The 19,054-nt window shown below is 42.1% G+C and overlaps 1 protein-coding gene across 13 annotated transcripts in view; it reads right to left on the minus strand.

The window, feature by feature from the left end:
- The window catches only part of PTK2 (protein tyrosine kinase 2), a 221,046-nt gene that overhangs the window by 34,215 nt on the left and 167,777 nt on the right, over positions 1-19,054 (minus strand). For 8 of the 13 annotated variants that reach the window (XM_082235513.1, XM_082235524.1, XM_082235525.1 and 5 more), the window contains 9 exons: positions 17,164-17,220; positions 15,907-15,927; positions 14,730-14,827; positions 12,584-12,668; positions 9,507-9,607; positions 7,817-7,932; positions 5,778-5,878; positions 4,857-4,946; positions 955-1,159 (listed from right to left, as the gene is read on the minus strand). In XM_082235513.1, the coding sequence (XP_082091639.1) occupies positions 955-1,159; positions 4,857-4,946; positions 5,778-5,878; positions 7,817-7,932; positions 9,507-9,607; positions 12,584-12,668; positions 14,730-14,827; positions 15,907-15,927; positions 17,164-17,220 (874 nt within the window). The remainder of the gene's footprint in view (positions 1-954; positions 1,160-4,856; positions 4,947-5,777; positions 5,879-7,816; positions 7,933-9,506; positions 9,608-12,583; positions 12,669-14,729; positions 14,828-15,906; positions 15,928-17,163; positions 17,221-19,054) is intronic. The other 5 variants (XM_082235516.1, XM_082235515.1, XM_082235518.1 and 2 more) reach the window with 1 other exon arrangement.

A 19,054-nucleotide genomic window follows, 5' to 3' on the forward strand; every position in this document is an offset into this window, starting at 1 on the left:
CTTCTCATCCCAAAACAGCTAGTTCAGACAGCCTTTACAAAGACAGTGACTGGTTGTTTTTACTGTGCTCATTTTTTATTTATTTTTAGGAGGGGGCTTCTGCTGGAGGCTTTTTGCTTTTATTATTTTTATAGTGTGCTATATCATTATACTGCTTACTACTATTAGTGGCCACTGTCTTGGAAGCCCCAACAAAAAAGCCAGGTGAACACTATTTTAAGCAACAGAAAAGTGAGAATTTAGGGCAGTATCTACAAAGCAGCTGTAAAAGGGGTTGGAGTGCCTATTGAGCCCTTCAAATACACATGTTCCAAGAGTCAAGCTGCAGGACTGTATGGTCAAATTCACCCTCCACAGCAAAAATAATAAAAAGGAGGGGGGAAATATCAACCACAGATTCTATGAAAAAAAGGTAGATAAGTAAAACCATGGGGGAAAGGAAATAAGATGACTGAAGGTGAATACATTCTGGAAGTAGCACTTGGTAGGTATTCAATGGGACTGACAAACATAATATATACTGATGGGAGGCTATGAAACAAAACAGTCACACCAAATATTTCATTCAAATATTCCAAGAATATTATTTTTTAAAAAAAATGCTTTTGTTTAAAATAGTTACCGTATTTTTCCATCTATAAGATGCCCCCATGTATAAGATGCTCCCTATTTTTGTGGACTCAGATTTAAGAAAATGGGGGGCAGGAATCTATCCGTGTATAAGACACCCCCAAATTTTGGACATTATTTTTTAGGGGGAAAACCTAGTCTTATACATGGAAAAATACGGTATATCCTAAGCACGAACAAGCATATTTTTATTTCAAAATAATGCCATCGATCCCTCGCTCCATCCTCCTCCCTCACAAACACAATCCCTTTAAAGCCAATATCTTAACATAACAAGATTAGCACATAACATGAGATGCTAGCAGACAAGAAAGCGATTCTTACTTCAGCTGAGCTTTAAGTTCCGTAAATCTCGGCCGCCTGCTGGGGTCATATGCCCAACATTTGGTCATAAGGCTGTACAGAGTGGGAGGGCAGTTCGGAGGCATTGGTAACCGCTCGCCATTCTCAATGCGGCCAATCACATCATTGTTCTTCACTCCTTGAAAGGGCTTTATGCCATGCATTAAAATTTCCCACATACACACACCTGGGAAATTGAAAACAAAAAGTGAGCAGTTAACCTGAAACAAGAGTATTTGGGGGGAAATTATCAGCCAGGTTAAAGACTTAGCTAATAAAGTTTTGAAAGGATTTGTTTTCTCAGGCATACAGATAAAGGGGTGACTGAGTTGTTGAACAATAGCTAGCAATAATGAGTTGGAAATTGTGCAACCTCTCAGCAAACACTTGTGTTTTTGTTCAGAAATCTGCCTCAGCAGACTACCTATCTGTTGTTCTGAACCATGAATATTCACCATGGAATTTATGCTCCAACCACATAAAGGAAAGATATACTAGATTAACCGTAAAAGGGAAATTCTTGTTTATGTGTGCACTCCCATTTTTGGAGGAGACAGACACATCTAGGATAAAACCTATTCTCGGAATAGGCAGGGTACAGTTGCTAGGATACCAAGGGGCAAAAGGTATCTACTTTCCAAATCTGAACCCAACAAGCTAAGGTTTCTCAACCATATTGTCTGGGCTTAATCCAGACAAGATGAGGGTACTGTGGGAAAGTACATATAAGATTTGGACAGGTGGACATGGCTTGCCAAAATGGCCTGGCAGGTCAAATGGGAACGTCTGGTGGGGCAAGTCTGGCCAGAGGTTCCTGCTTTTATTAGAAGAAAAGTGGAAATTAAAAAAAACACCACAACACCATTATAATGAAGGAAGTAAATTGATTAACATATTTCATTGGCATAAAAAGCTCAACTTAATCTATATTAACAAAGCTTCAAAATGGATTCCCCCCCCCCCGCCCAAGTGCTGAAGAAGTGTGAAATGGTACCTTTCTTTAAAAAACGTACTCATTACTACACTAAAAGGCCATGTTTAATACTTCCCTTTCTTATTAACTTATCACAAACCAAAAGCTGCCTTAAAAAAGAAGTGTGCTCTACACTTTCAGCCCCACTTACTCAAACTGGCCTTAACCACTCATTCAACTAAATTTTTGGGTAATCAATCAGCCTGCAAAACTTCACCATCCCAGTCATAATGATGAAGAATAAGCAATCCTTGTTTTCTACATTTCCCACAGGCTTGTTCTTACTTGTGGATGGTTCTTGACAGTATTTCAGTCTGAGGTTAAGTTTCAACAAAGAAAAAAAGCTGAACCAAGAGACAAAGTAGTTTCAATCGAAACTATGCTTAACATGGGTAATCCAACAAAAATTGCCTTAGGAGCTGTTAATAGCTGGGGCTTTCTACCCACAATGCCTTTCCTGTGACCAATTAAAAAATAAATTACTGAAGAAAGAATGCCCTAACTGCAATATAAAAATAATTATGAATCAAAAAGTACAAAGAAATGAGCTTGTTTTTGTTGCACCGTGCTTTTATTAAGCAAAGTGAAGCTGATATCAACCACCCCTTTTGGCATATGCTCAGCTTATTACAAGGGATGAAACCTCTCCTGCCTCTTGCCAAGTACAGAAATAAATACAGAAGAATTTAAGAACTTCCAGAGCCTAGCTGTATTCACACCTTTGTTTGTCTATATAAATGAGTGTTTGTGAATGAATGAATGAATGAATGTTTGTGTGTGTATGTATGTGCACACATACAGCAAGAACCACTGATATTGCATCACAATTTAGCATGGGCAAGATAACCAAGGATTGGGCTTTGTAGATGAGGGGGTGGAGTTCTACTAATCAGCATTACCATTTTTATGTTGTTTTGCTACTCATAAAAGGTCACAGCAGCTTACAAAGTAAAGTAAAACAACAACAATAATAATAATAATAATAAATTTTATTTATATCCCGCCCTCCCCAGCCGAAGCCGGGCTCAGGGCGGCTAACAACAATAAAACAGTATAAAAGCATAACATAAACAACACTCTAAAATCATTCATTGTAAAATTAATTAATTCAGACCACTGGCAACCTTTGGGCCAGAGCTCCGCGAAGATTGCCGAGGGAGGGAGTCAGGCTGTGCCCTGGCCAAAGGCCTGGTGGAACAGCTCTGTCTTGCAGGCCCTGCGGAAAGATGTCAAGTCCCGCAGGGCCCTGGTCTCTTGTGACAGAGTGTTCCACCAGATCGGAGCCACAGCCGAAAAAGCCCTGGCTCTAGTTGAGGCCAGCCTAAGTTCTCTGTGGCCTGGGACCTTCAAGATGTTTTTATTTGAAGACCGTAGGTTTCTCTGTGGGGCATACCAGGAGAGGCGGTCCCGTAGGTACGAGGGTCCTAGGTCGTATAGGGCTTTAAAGGTTAAAACCAGCACCTTAAATCTGATCCTGTACTCCACCGGGAGCCAGTGCAGCTGGTGTAGCACCGGGTGAATGTGATCTCGCAGCGAAGACCTCGTAAGGAGTCTCGCTGCAGCATTCTGCACCCGCTGGAGTTTCTGGGTCAGTCTCAAGGGCAGCCCCACGTAGAGCGAGTTACAATAATCCAATCTGGAGGTGACCGTCGCATGGATCACAGTGGCTAGGTCAGGGCGAGAGAGGTAAGGAGCCAACTGCTTAGCTTGGCGGAGATGGAAAAATGCCGCCTTTGTTATAGCTGCAATCTGCGCCTCCATGGAAAGGGAGGCGTCGAAGATTACACCCAAACTCTTAACAGACGGTGCTGGCACTAATTGCGCCCCCGCAAGAGATGGGAGTTGCCCCCCCCCAATCCCATATCGCCCCGTCCCAGCCACAGGACCTCTGTCTTCGAAGGATTTAGCTTCAACTGGCTCCCACGTAACCATCCAGCCACAGCTTCCAAACATCTGGTCAGTGTGTCTGGGGCCGAGTCAGGATGGCCATCCATCAACAGATAGAATTGGGTGTCATCGGCATACTGATGGCAACCCAGCCCAAAACTCCGAACAAGCTGGGCGACAACAATGAACACCAGCAGAACCACCACAAGAAGCAGAATATAAACACCAAAGGCTGCCTGAAAAACCTGTCTTCACCCACCTCTGTAAAGACAGAAAAGGCAGAGTAAATTCCTCTTGGGAGAGAGTTGCAGAGCATTGGGAGCCACTCTACTGCAGCTACTTCAAGACAAACAACATATGCAAGGCAGAACACCACATCCGGCACTAGCTAAAGCTTCTGAGTCATTTAACAAAGCAACTTCATCACATAGTGTGCGTTACTAAAGTTTAATATGAAAGCTACCAAAGCTTGTCTAACAATGGGCTATACCAGGCCTCTGGCTTTTCAGCCAAAGCAGGTGAAAGGCACTCCAGCCTACAGCTACCAACATGGAATCCAGGAGCAATGGTTGATCCAACAGCACCTCCAGGCTACAATTCTGAACCTTTCAGGAGAGAGAAACCTTGTCCAGAGACAAGGCATGTCCCAAGGCAACCAATTTACTGACTCTTAGTTACTGGGCCACCATGAAGCCCAAACGGCAATGATATCCCTGCTCCCACATAAGCAAATGCTCATCATTTCTTCCTATGGGAAAAGTAAATCACACGCCACAGTAAAAGCAAAATTTGCCTTCCACCCTGTCATTAGGCTGCCCAGCCTCGCTGACATGGATGCAGAAGAATGATGCAATGTATGTAGGTCTGTGTGCAAAATCCAGAGGTACATTGCACCCCATAAATCCTTTAATATCCTTCCACAAGGATGGAGGGAACTTGTCAGTGTGAAATATATGGGGAATGAAAGCCTATAAGTGGTTCACATAAAAAAACAACCCTATAAATGGAGCTCATCATCACTTACCAAACATCCAGACGTCACTGGCTGAGGTAAAACGTCGGAAGTTGATGGACTCTGGTGCCATCCACTTGATAGGCAATTTTCCTTTGGAAGCTGGAAGGTATAAATCACGGCTACTGATGACCCGTTAACTGCTAATGCTAAAGTATATTCAACACACTGTTCTTTCTCCTGGCCATTTGTAAAGATCCTTTTGTGCCGTGCTTCTCAGAGTGTAGCGTCAATTACAAAGGCGAAGACCAAGGAAAGTGCCTCACAGTTGTACTTTCACGAAAGGAGTAGAAGTAACAGCAGAGACTAAAAACCTAATGTTACTGTCAAGCTGCACTGAGCCACTTGCATTGCTGATTATGATGCCCCTTTGGTTGCTGTTTACCCATCTCCTGCTGCACTCTGCACTGCCTTGCTAAGCCACTGCCTTGCAGCAGGCTTTTCTGCCATCTGATCTCTTTGGTACTCACATGCACCCTGACTTCTTCCAAGTTTACAGGCCTTGCTTTTCACTAGGCTGGCCCAGAATCTGGATTGTTGTTCCACATACACCACAGAGGGCAGAACGCATGCAGCTTGGCTCCCTAACTTGCCATTAACATAAATCAGGTGTGCAATTCTAAGGAAAGTGTGATATTTTAAACCGACAGGTGCTGAATGTCATTGGGTAGATAAAATCTGCTTACTTATTTAAGAAAGCTGCAAAGATAAGCAGAATAATTTGCAGAAATAACATTTCTCCGGCTTCTCCCAAATGTATTTATACAAGATTGGTTTATTTCTTAAACTGGGCTGGGTTTGTTTTTACTTGCCATTATACTGTAGTTCTGTATTATGTTGCATGTACCATCTTAAAATCAACTGACTTAGTAAATACAATGATGTTGAGTACATTTTGGAAACCATGACTTGATGAACATTCCCCTTTCTTACCTTTATAATACGTACTATCTTCCATATACCGGGACAAACCGAAGTCACCTAATTTCACACAGTCCGTGGAGGACACAAGCACATTTCTAGCAGCAATATCCCTGCCAGAGGACACAACAGTTATTTCCTTTTCACATAAATTTAAGGCATCAAAAGTTTTGACTATTAGCAATATTCTATGCATTTCATCACACTGAAATCTAGCATCATTCTCCCTTACTAACCCGAGTTATCTCCTCCTGGTAGAAATGACAAGTGCACTACCAGTATCGGACAGCATGGAGGGCCGTTCCTGCTCACCTGACCTCCAGTCGGTCACATTGCTGCAACTTAGGCAGAAAGGGAGGAGAGGGGAGAGGGCACTGTGGTTCAAACACACTGGTGAAGTCAATCTGGTGCTCTTGCCAGTGTGTTTGCACCATGCCAACCCTTCTACCCCCTGGTAAGCAGCAGTGAGACAACGGACTGGAGGTCAGGTGAGCAGCACTAGCCTACCACTCTGTGCACACACAACATAGTATATGAAAGTCTGTTTAGGATCTACAGAGAAAACAATGCGAGTATTCAAGAAGCTACCTTATGCCCAGCCAAATCAATGCTCCTCTAGGATAACCATCTGCAGAAGTCAGACATTGCCCTGTTACCAAAAATTCAGTGTAAATCACTGAATTGAGACCTTCTTTATGTTAAGTGTGTGCAACACCTTCAAATCTAGGGTGCCTCTCTGCTGATCTTGCCCTATCCATGTGAAGTTGAATTACAAAATCTTCATTAGATTCAGACTCTTGCCTCTACCGTACACACAATTTCTTCAACATGAAGAGCAATTATAGCCCATTCTCTAAGCTAGTAAAGTACCAATCCACTTATGTGCCTCTGAGTGATAGCAGGTGCTTGGAGAATCACAACAACTGGAAAGTACAAGAGTTTCCAAATTTCTGTTGCTCATACCTCTCTCACCATATAAATCAGAACTCTCCCATTTCTCCTCATGGTGAAAAAATCTTGCATTTCACACCAAAGAGGAAGTGCAAAATGCTTTTTAACACTACAGGGGGGAGCTTACACTTCCTGTTTCCCAAATTATTGTTCATGAAACCCCCAGTTTCAATCTCAACTCCAGCATAAACTCAGAAGGTGGCTTTAATCCCAGGTCTAACTGGGATTTTGTGAGGATTACAAGATGGAGTGTATGGAGTACTTTGAACACACTAAAGTAGCCTTTGCCAACCAAGTGCCATCCAGATGTTTCTGTCATCCATATTTAATGCAACATTTTATTCACTCTTATTACTTAGAAATCTGAGGGGTTGTTTCTACTGGTTTTCAGTTTAATTGCAGCAGAAATCAGCATGAGTATAGTTCTTCCTGCTCTTAAGAACACTGCTGGTGAGCTCTCACATTTTGAAAGGGTTTCAAAATTGCATTTGCAAATCACCAGAGGATGTCTTGGCAGACTCACTTGCTGCAAATATTTTGTTTAAAATACTAAAAAGCGGCAGTCCAGCAGGTGTCACTCTTCACTAAGTCTCTTGAGTGCAGCTGCATCCCCAACAGGGGAACAAGCAAATGAATTTGGGAACTTCAAAGTTTTATTCTAAACTTGGGAGTATTTTTATTCACACAGTAAATTAAGTTCTAATACATTGCCGTATTTTTCGCTCTATAAGACACACTTTCCCCCTCCTAAAAGGTAAGGGGAAATGTGTGTGTGTCTCATGGAACGAATGCAGGCTGAACGGCTATCCCAGAAGCCAGAACAGTGAGAGGGATCGCTGCGCAGCGCTCCCTCTTGCTGTTCTAGCTTCTGGCTTAGCTGCGCGAAGCCTCTTCAGGGCATGGGGAGCCTTCATCCCGCTGCCCTGAGGAGGCTTTGCGGGGCTATCCCAGAAGCCAATGTGAAGATGCAGTTCTAGCTAACAAAACATTTCTCCTATCTTTAAGCAGTATAGCCAAACAGTCTGGCTGCTAAAGAAGACAAACATACATATGCATTTGGGGGTCTGAAACTAAAATTTTGCAGGTTGAAGATGTCTTACCTATGTACAAATCGTTTGCTCTCTAAGTAGGCAAGTGCTGTGCTAAGCTGATAAGCATACAGTATCAAAGATGCCAGATCCAAGTTGTATTTTCTTACTTGCAAAAACGACCGCAGCTTTATGGATGAAAGAGAGAGGAAAAAGTTCAGGCAAAATAAAAACACAGCTGAATGAACAAGTGGGGTCTGTGACAAAATGTTGCTGTCTGGGGTGCTTTAATTTTTTGTTCCAAAATATTCAACACAACCCCATTTTCTGTCTCCCAAGCTCCAGAACAGAAACCAGCAGTTGAGTGACTACTAAGTATACCCAGCATTAATTTTTCTTTTGGGGGGAGGGGCTTAGTCTCTCCCCCCTCCCCCCCCAAGTTCTTTTACCTCCGCAAAACTTGGGAAGCTTCCACATTCATGCCAGTATTTCCCCCTCATTGGCCACATTTTGGCTTCAATACTGTTGGGCATTTATCTTGCCAAAGGCATTTGGATACCCTTGGAAAAAAGTCATATAACAGGCCTTGCTCCCTTTTCCCACAATGTCCAACAGAATGCTCCCACAGGCTTCTTCCTACTTGTTCTTGTGGGTTTGTTGAGCTTTGCCTGAGCCCCATTCCCATGGATACATGGCAACCAGCAGCCCTCTGCTGTGATCCCTAGCTCACCTTAAGACTCCCTGGGTCTTAAGAATGCTGCTGCGCTACTTCCTTCATGCCTCACCCTGGGATGATGGGGCCTGATGATCACGCTCACCTACTGATACTCTTATTTCTTGTTTACTGCCTGGTCTTTGCTTGAATCTTTAGAGCGGGGTGGGAGCCTATGGCTCTCTAGATGTCGCTGGACTACAACTCCCATCATTCTTGAACATGCCCATGCCCAAACACCGCATAGCAGAAGATGTGAAAAGAGGCAGATATGAGCCCTGTCCACCCAATTCTGCAGCAAAAGCACTGGACCGGGCTACAGTCCACAATATAGCCAAACTGGTGGCATTCGGGTGACAGCACTGAATTGAAACCCCTGCTCCTCCACTTTACAATATTAATTTGTCAGGTGGAAGGAAGTGGCAAATACGGTAATCACTTCAGTATTTTTTTAACAAGTAATATGAATCAAAGCATTTCTGGGGAAAAGAAGGAAGACGAAAACAGGTTGCCGGCAGCCGTTGGGAACAACATTAAGGGGATAATAATAGAATTTCAAACAACAATGCTAAAGCATTAGAAGGGAACTGAGCTGTGTAATCTGTTACACATAACAGTTACCCTAGTTCAATTCTCAATTCCACTGTATAACCTGGTTCAAGCAAATCTATTAGGAATAGCTCTCTCTCAAGGGTAATATGGTTTTACTTGTTACCCATTAATACACATCTTGTGCACAGCATGCATGAAAGTTTTAATTTATTATCAGTTCCACTCTCTGCTTAACTACAAAGAACCCTTTTGAGGACTATGAGTCAAACAGCACCGGGGTAAACAGGTGCAAATCTCCCATCACCAGCACAGCTAGGCCTGATTACTCCAGGGTTGAATTTGAACCCCAAACTGTGCAGCTGCAGAGTTTTGATGAGTGTCTTGGAGTGCAATATTCAAGCAGCAAATACATGGCTGGCAAAACAAGCAGTCCTCCCAAATCTCTTTATAAAACATCTGCAAGACTTAGGCATATACAAGCTTCTGAACTTTTCCTACCTCTCCTAACGTACAGAGCTCCATAATGATCCAGACGGGGTTTTCTGTGATAACGCCGATCAACTTGACGATGTGAGGATGATCAAACTGACGCATTGTTACTAGAATGGAGAAAAGTAAGCTTTGTTGTTAAGAATCACACTGTGATCTCAAAGAGGATAAGGTGGTGGGCCAATGACACTTCTGGGAACAAGAACTCAAGTTACAAACTCTGGACTAAGAAATCAGAAGCACTTCATGTAATACAGATTCAACATGAATGCACATCACAGGTGGCAATTTAGCACCACTGATATTTCCACTGTAAGTCAGCAGTGTCTTTCAATAGGACTAAACAAGGTACAGTGGTGCCCCGCAAGACGAACGCCTCGCAAGACGGAAAACCCGCTAGACGAAAGGGTTTTCCGTTTTGGAGGCGCTTCGCAAAACGAATTTCCCTATGGGGTTGCTTCGCAAGACGAAAAAATCTTGCGCGTCCCCGCGGGTTTTTTTCGCTCCCCTCCTTTTCCTAAGCCGCCTATCAGCTGTTCCGCTGAAAAACCCGCTTAACAGCTGATCACGGAAAGCCGCTAGACCGCTGTAGCGCTAATCAATGGGCTTGCTTCGCAAGACGAAAAAACTGCTAGACGACAAGAATCGCGGAACAGATTCTTTTCGTCTTGCGAGGCACCACTGTACTCCAACTCAACAAAATCTGTTTGGGTTGAAACCCTCTAGAAAATTAGTACCAGGCATTGTGGTAAAAGAAGTAGAGTAATACTGAAGCCCAGCTTCTTCTTCTTCTTTGTAAGACACCTTAGCATCTCTTATCTAGTCACAATGTTTATGAATAATTCAGCTATTTATCCTTCATAAGGGGAGGAGGAAGAATAGTTAACTAGTTAGAATTGATTCATAATGTTGTTACCGTGGTGATAGAATTTAGCACTGCCATGTGTATGGAGTCCACAAGAAAATCTCATTTAGTGCTTTGGTGTTTATCAGATCTTATTTATTATAAGCATAATTGCTCTATTATCAGTCTCATCAGAAAAACAGCAACACCTCACACTTGATAAAATGTGCATCTATTTATTCATACTGTGGAAGAGACAGCATTCTATAGCTGAACCTGGAACACCAGCCTTTTATCTCAGAACAGGCAGAGAAACATTCCTAAAACATTTAATATAGCAGTTTTATATTGGTTGCTCATACTTTTCCCGCAGTTATAAATTATATGTGTTATTCCTCTGTTTAAACTATTTATTGAAATCCTAGATTTATGAATCAAATCCACACCTTCTATATATCTAGGTTTTGAAGAGTTGCTAGATTATGTGGGGGTGAGGAGAACAGTGTTATTCCTGACAAGGACCATTGGCGTCAAACACTGCAATTTCTTTACAACTAGATTGCTGGTTGTGGTTCCTTCCAGATCTCACATAACCCCTGTTTTAAAACAGCTGTACTGGCTGCCAGTTCATTTCTGGGCCCAATCCAAGGTGCCTCCAGTTTCATTTTAAGCAAAGCTTTCCCCAAATTCAGCATCTAATTCCAAGTTAGTTAGGGGGAGGGAAAGCAGGAGAGAACTGAAAACTCAAAATAAAAAAAATCCTTCCAGTAGCACCTTAAAGACCAACTAAGTTAGTTCTTGGTATGAGCTTTCGTGTGCATGCACACTTCTTCAGATACACAGAGATACACAAGTGTGCATGCACACGAAAGCTCATACCAAGAACTAACTTAGTTGGTCTTTAAGGTGCTACTGGAAGGAATTTTTTTATTTTGACTATGGCAGACCAACACGGCTACCTATCTGTAACTGAAAACTCAAGACAGCCAGGTGTGGAACTCCATGGCCTTTCTCAAATGAGCAAACTGAGGTGTGTGTTTTCTACATACAGATGGAAAGTATGAGAAAGTACTTGAGTCATTTCTAATATCAGCAGAATCCTGATTTCTGGTATCAGCAGATTCAGCTAGAAAATATAAAAAGTAAAACCCGGGTTCTCAAGCTGTGCTAGCCGTCCATTTGGCTTGATATGCAATTCAGGGTTTTATGTGTACATTGGTATCAGAGTAATTCAAATATGTGGCCTTAAAAACAATTTGTATATGCACATATCTGCATACAGTAAGTGAAACCCTACTTCAAGTTAATGTAGAGTTGATGGCAACGGAACAGAGTAATCTGTCAAAAGAACGTAAAGCTCAAAATAATGAAAACGCTAAGTTTTTTTCTAAAAAACAAAACTTATACATCCATGCAACCCCTGAGCATGAGCCAAACTTTGGTTATGCTTAAAGTGTGGAAAAAGTAGCTTTAGGTAATGGAAGCTACTCTGAGGCATATTGGTGTTATTTGCTGCCCTCTCATTATACCACATTATAAACTGTAAAGAAGCCAAGGCCCCCTTCTGGAAAATCTGAATGCATATGGCCACACTGCCTCTTTAGCTGCTCCCACATTTATTTTCAAAATTGAGGCATTGCTTTATTAAAAACACAGACATTGGCTTGGAACCCAGAAAAGGCTGGGGTAACAACTTCAACATGCCGCAAATGGTTCAACTTGTCAGCAGCATGAACCAGAATTGGTCTGCCTCATAATATACAAACTACATGAAAGTGTGGTGATAAAGTTCACTTTCTAGCTGGCCACAGGTTCTGTTCTCCGTTAATAAAATGTGTGCTGCAATGACCTACCAGAGATGTTGCAAGCACAAAAAACATAAAACATGGCACTTCACAAGTGCTATAAAATTGGTGATATGGTAAAAATATAAAATACTTATTACCTTTTAGTTTCAGGATGGTTTGTGTACTTAATGCTCAGAGTAAGTCAGCTTACAGCTTTCATGATGAATTTGGGCCATTATTTACATACCTCTGACTCTGAAAATTCATCATTCAATGCTGCTATGTTTTCAACATAACGAAGAATGAAGCCTAGAAAACTTGCTCTCAAAAACAGATAACTGAATAAAAGCAGGGATCTCAGAATTATAAGAGCATCTTAAATTTTGTGGCCATATGATACACGTTCCCCACCTTGGCTTACTGAAATGTAAAGAGGAAGTGATTTTAGAACTTACAGGCTTCTTGTAAGAATTTCTCTCGCACACTGTCTGAGGTGCAATTTTTACACGTTTTGATTGCAACCGCCATGGCAGGGTTTTCCTGCAAGACAGAAAAACCACAATATAAAAATAATGGTCACCTCCTGTGAATATTTGTTTCTTTGGAACTATAACCAACAACTATGAGAGAGGGTTTTTGTTTGTTTTTTTGCAAGAAATCATGGTAAGTTACAAGTGTATATTTTCATTCAATTAATTCATATACATTGGCAATGTTGTTTCTAACAATGTTGCATAGAACACATCTTAAATGTTTTTAAAAACATATTTGCAACAAATCATTGCTAAGCATTCTCTCACTCTGTAATAGTTTTGAAAAACACAGAGCTTGTGAGTCATTTTGGAGGCAGACTAGCATCCACTGGTACATTTCTGGGTGATTCCTCCACCTTTGTCCAAATTTGAGACAACTTAAGAAAATGAGAAATCAAACTGACACAACTTTTAGCGAGTGATGAAAAACTCCCCCTGCAATGGCATGTTTGTGTCTCCGTGTCTGCACCCAAGCAAGCGTGCAAGCACACACACTTTAAACCCAAATACAATAGTACCTCGGGTTAAGAACTTAATTCGTCCTGGAGGTCCGTTCTTAAGCTGAAGTACCACTTTAGCTATTGGGGCCTCCCCCCGCTGCCGCACGATTTCTGTTCTCATCCTGAAGCAAAGTTCTTAACCCGAGGTACTATCTCTGGGTTAGCGGAGTCTGTAACCGGAAGTGTATGTAACCTGAAGCGTCTGTAACCCGAGGTACCACTGTATCTATTTATAGCCGCCACCTTGCAAGAAAATCCTACCCATTCCAGAAGGACTCTCTAGGGTTCTCCCCATTTTATGTGATTTCACATATGGGGGGTGGGGAATGGAACCTGTATACAAATTACCTCAATTTTTGTGTGAAATGTGCAGCAGTAACAGTAGGCTGTGTATGATATCAAACAAGTATTTTGATGGACAACGAATTATAAGGGCTGCTTCTAACTTATTTGAAGACACAGGTACAAACATGTAGGCTTGGACAGATTAACACGAGCAACATTTAGCCACATTATGTAAAGTTCTCTCTCTCTCCCCTCCCCCCGGGTAGATCCCAAAATGTGGTGTTGAAGAACTACTGTCCTGCCCTGTACCCTTTGACTTACAAGGTACCATAGACTTCTAGCTTCTTCAGATACAAATTCATGAATAGGAATGAAGGCACATGTCATGCACTTCAAGTAATAATGAAGGCTCCACAAATAATCAGAAAGCCCAAACTAAAGAATTCTATCCCTGCCAAGCCATGTGAAGCAGTAAGACAGAATATTTCACTTCCCAGGTCAGAGGTTGGCTCCAGACGAAGGTGGTGGATCTCCTTTGTAATTCTTGGTTAGAGCATGGTGCTGATAACACCAAGGTTGACGGTTAAATCCCCATACGGGGGTCATTTCCAACTCTACAGTTCTATGCATAGCTGTCAACTTACAGATTTGAAAATAAGGGACCAGCAGCCTCGAAAATAAGGAATCAGCAGCCAAAATAAGGGATTTTCCGGACACAGGTATGTTCAACTTCTGAGCCCCTCCGAGCCAAAGGCAGAAAGCCCAGCCAGCAGCCAAACGAAGCCTCAAGCGGTGGTTCCCACAGCGCAGCAACCCGGCAAAGGGGATGCAGCAAGGAAAACCACCGTCACCTCTCCGCTGGGAAGTGCTGAGCAAAGGTGAGTCCCCAGGCAACGCAGCCGATTTGATCGGCACAAGGTATGCAAGCTCCACCCCCCAGTCGTTCTTAGACTCCTTATTGGGTGAGCAATACAGCCACGCAACACAGTTGAAGCCTTCCTCCTCCCTGGCCGGTAGGCAGGGAGGGAGAGGAGCTGCTTCCTTTGAAACCCGGGAAATTTAAGGGACATCATCAATAAGGGACAGCAGCGGGACACAGCGCTGGGATAAGGGACTTTCCCGCCAAACAAGGGACGGTTGACAGCTATGGTTCTATGATTCTTTCACTACTCTTACTGGATAAAATAATAAATGTCTATCCACCAAATGTTTTCACAGAACGCATAATTACAAGAAAGAGAATACACTTTATGAAAAAGTATGAAAACATTAAGGATACCTACTGGGGTCACGTAAACTCCTTGATGAACGTCTCCAAACTGCCCTTCACCAATGCAGCGTCCCAGTTCAATCCGTTCTCTCTGAATCTCATAATCCCTGGCTATTGAAACAGAATCCATTTAAATGTCAATCTACTGATGAAAAGCTTTCAGCTGAAATAATCCACAAGATGCCAAAAAATTCAAAAGTAAGCCGCACAAATGATTGGCATTTGAAAAACAGATTAGAATTTGCTGCACGCAATCTATAAAAATACGGTCTGCACAGCAGAATCCTCTTAAACAACTGTTCGAACGAAAACCCTGAAAAGAATGCTGTGAAATCCAGACGTACTGAATTAGTTCCAATGTGTTTAGTTATTATTAATGCAATAAATATAATTAAAACATCTTAATTGGATTATGACCTACAAGACCACATGGAAAGAAATGCAAGTAGCCTAGATTATATGGGTTAGCCTCCATAAACAGTATGTTTAAGAGTTCTCTGCTATATTGTCTTTTGGGTGCCTGTGGCTGGAATCCTTTGCACAATTACCTGAGATTAAGTTCCACTGAACCAAGTGAGACCTACTTCCAAGTAAACATTCACAGGATTGCACTGTTAAACACCAAATCAGCCTGGAGTATTTTTAAAGAGGTGCAAGGAAGGAGATAATAAAAAGAACCAGATATTTACAAAAGCAACACCTAAATTCTGGTGATATTTGATGCAAAATTAACATAATGAGATTGTGCATTATTTATTACTTTTTTCTATAATTTACTGCATATTCCTAAGAAAACCAGTGGTTTCCTAGAGCATGAAGCAGTGTATCTCCAATCAATTCATTTATTTACTTGGAAACATGCTTTATTTCTCATTTCCGCTGCCAGCTACCTCCAAAACAACTAACAAGTACTTTAGGTCTTATTCTATAACACTTCATTTACAGTATTTGTAACAATAAGTGAGTACAGCTCACACGATAAAAATGGGCTTAATATGTCCTACACATTTTTTAATTGACTAATGCATTGTCCTCTTTAAAATCCCAAAGCTATCAAATATATTGGCTAAATTCTCACAATCAAGCTAATTAATATTTTATATTAATAAAGTCAAGGTTTTTTTAAAAAAGACACCATCACATCATTCCAAAGTTGCAAGCACAGAGATTATTAAAAGATCTCCTGTTACCTTCATCTATTCCATAGCTTTCTGCAGTGCAATTAAGAGAAAAATCAAACACTTCCTTAGAAATAGCTTCTTCAAATTCATAAAACATTTGGAAAATACTTCTAATATTTAAAACCCACAGACACAGAGACTTTGTATATTAATTTAGTGTGAGCCCCACAAGTATAAAATCTTAATTTCATTTTGCCACCATCCTCATGACCCAAGAGAGGCAAAGATGTCATTGGTAATCCCTGTTCCCAACCTTTATTTGCAAAGTGCAAAGGCTTCCGAATATGCAGTGCTCACTTCTGAGATCTACCCTCTCTCATTACTATGGCCAAAAACAATAGAAGCATCCAGCCAGCCAGCCCCCCCCCCAACCCTGCAAGGGGTTTTTATTTATTACATTCATGTCCACTCTTCCTTCCAGGGTGGCCTACAAAGATCCAAGTTCAGCAGTTCACACAGCCATTTCCCCTCCTTTGTGATGGGAGGAGGCTGAAAACTTGTGGTTTTAAGCAAACTGATATTTCCAGGGGCTAGCACACATCTGGTCTCACAAAAGGGAAAAAAAAAGAAAGAGGGAAGAGGCAAAAGCACCCATGGACCTGGCTTGTCTAGGCAAGTCCTAAAGTTGACCAGTGCCACAATATCCAGCACTAAAGCAGCCAAGTAGAAGCCCCATTAATGCATTGCTGTTTGTCACTGGGCTATATTTCAGACTGCAGGCAAGATTCAAGCGATTGAATGCTCCCCCCAAATACTCCTTCAACATATAAACAGGGTCTGCCAGGAAAGCTTCCTCAGTGGTATGCTAGCTGCATATGTCCGATGTGGGGAAATCATTCAACTCTTTTGAGCGCTCCCCTGAAATGGTACAAACTAACAACAGATATACCACACAAAGTTTTCCCTCATGCATTTTAAATTTTAATGGTTTACTTGGTGTCTACAGTTCATTTTCTAACCTGATGGGTCCCTCCCCCCACTAATTTCTACTAGGGTGTTTAAATGTTAGCTTTGTTTCGTGAATCAAGCACAGATAGAAGAAGAAAACAGAATGTAAATCCTGTAAGAATATTATTGCCCACAAGATTTCTCTTTTAAAGCCACCCGATTTTGAAACGTATTGATCTTCTGACCAACAAGTTACCTAAAACCAATTGAACTAAACTGAAGCCAATGGATCTGAACTGGCTGAATTGCAAACGGCTTGCTGATTGCTGTTCTGAAGTTTATGAATACGACAAACTCCAGAATGAACATTTTACTTACTTGAGGGCATGGTATAAGTATCTTCTTCATCTATAATCTCTGCATAGTCATCCGTTTCTGAAAGGAAGGAATCAGAGAGTTTGTAGGAGGATTGACATTTTGGGGGGTAGGGATGCTGCTCCCTTTCCCATTTAAAAAGCAAAAACCTGTAGCCTTCTCAATCTTCACACATATCTGCTTAGGCCACCATGACTAAAGTTTCCCCATGCACAAAGTTATTCATGGAAATGAAGATGATCTCATTGCCTACTACATTACACCACCAGACTTGTTTTTCAGACATTAGAGACAATTTGAATGCATCTTTTATTAAATAGTAGACAGTTCCCCTATTTAGTTCTATTAGTCAAAATATGAATTAAGTCCTGTCTATATCATCAATTGAAACTTCCAACTACAAGGCCCATTATAATCCAGTGGTGTAGGACAGGACTATAAATCAAGACCCTTTCTAAGAGGTGCAAACAAGCAAGAACTTTGTATATCTTATGCATGATTAACAATTTGAGGATGCGGGATCCACTAGCAGCAAGAGTCTGATGCTTAGTTTCAGTCTAGCACACTATGGAGCAATCTGTTCCCTTAAAACACTGACAAACTGGAACGTGTCCAGAGAAGGGCAACCAAAATGGTCAAAGGCCTGGAAACGATGCCTTATGAGGAACGGCTAAGGGAGCTGGGCATGTTTAGCCTGGAGAAGAGGAGGTTAAGGGGTGATATGATAGCCATGTTCAAATATATAAAAGGATGTCACATAGAGGAGGGAGAAAGGTTGTTTTCTGCTGCTCCAGAGAAGCGGACACGGAGCAAACTACAAGAAAGAAGATTCCACCTAAACATAAGGAAGAACTTCCTGACAGTAAGAGCTGTTCGACAGTGGAATTTGCTGCCAAGGAGTGTGGTGGAGTCTCCTCCTTTGGAGGTCTTTAAGCAGAGGCTTGACAACCATATGTCAGGAGTGCTCTGATGGTGTTTCCTGCTTGGCAGGGGGTTGGACTCGATGGCCCTTGTGGTCTCTTCCAACTCTATGATTCTAGGATTCTATGATTCTAGGATTCTAAAACAACAAAAAAACAGAAAGATGGGTTGTACATCTATATGAAACCACAGAGCTGGCCAGGTTGCTCACGGGGGGAAGACAGTTTGAGCATATTACGCCAAGCCTGGCCTGACTGCACTGGCTGGGCCCAATTCTGACCTAAAAAGCCTTAAAAGGCTCAGGACTGCAATACCCCAAGGACTGCCTCTCTCGATATGACCCTAGTAAAGGTAAAGGGACCCCTGACCATTAGGGTCCAGTTGTGATCGACTCTGGGGTTGCGGCGCTCATCTTGCTTTACTGGCCGAGGGAGCCGGCGTACAGCTTCCGGGTCATATGGCCAGCATGACTAAGCCACTTCTGGTGAACCAGAGCAGCACACGGAAATGCTGTTTACTTTCCCGCCGGAGTGGTACCTATTGATCTAGGTTGACAGGAGCAGGGAACGAGCAACGGGCGCTCACCCTGTCATAGGGATTCGAACCGCCGACCTTCTGATCGGCAAGTCCTAGGCTCTGTGGTTTAACCCACAGTGCCACCCGTGTCCACCCTGAAATCATCATCTTCATCATCTTAATGTGCCTCCTTCACGAGCGATCCAGAAGATGGCAACATAAGAACAGGCCTTTTTTGCAGTAGCTCCCCATTTGTGGAATAGTCTTCTCACGGAGGTTCGGCTGGCACCTTCATTATATACCTTTAGGCGCCAGGGGAAAACACTCCTCTTCAACCAATCTTGCTGATTAACATCCTATTACATTTTGAATTGTTTGTGGGACAGGGTACGGGGAAGGGGGTTGAAGGTTTGTTTTTGTTTTTATTCTGCATTGTGTATCTTGTATTTTTAATCTT

Source organism: Podarcis vaucheri (genome assembly GCF_965113315.1).
Source record: "Podarcis vaucheri genome assembly, chromosome: 8".
NCBI classification, from domain to species: Eukaryota; Metazoa; Chordata; class Lepidosauria; order Squamata; family Lacertidae; genus Podarcis; species Podarcis vaucheri.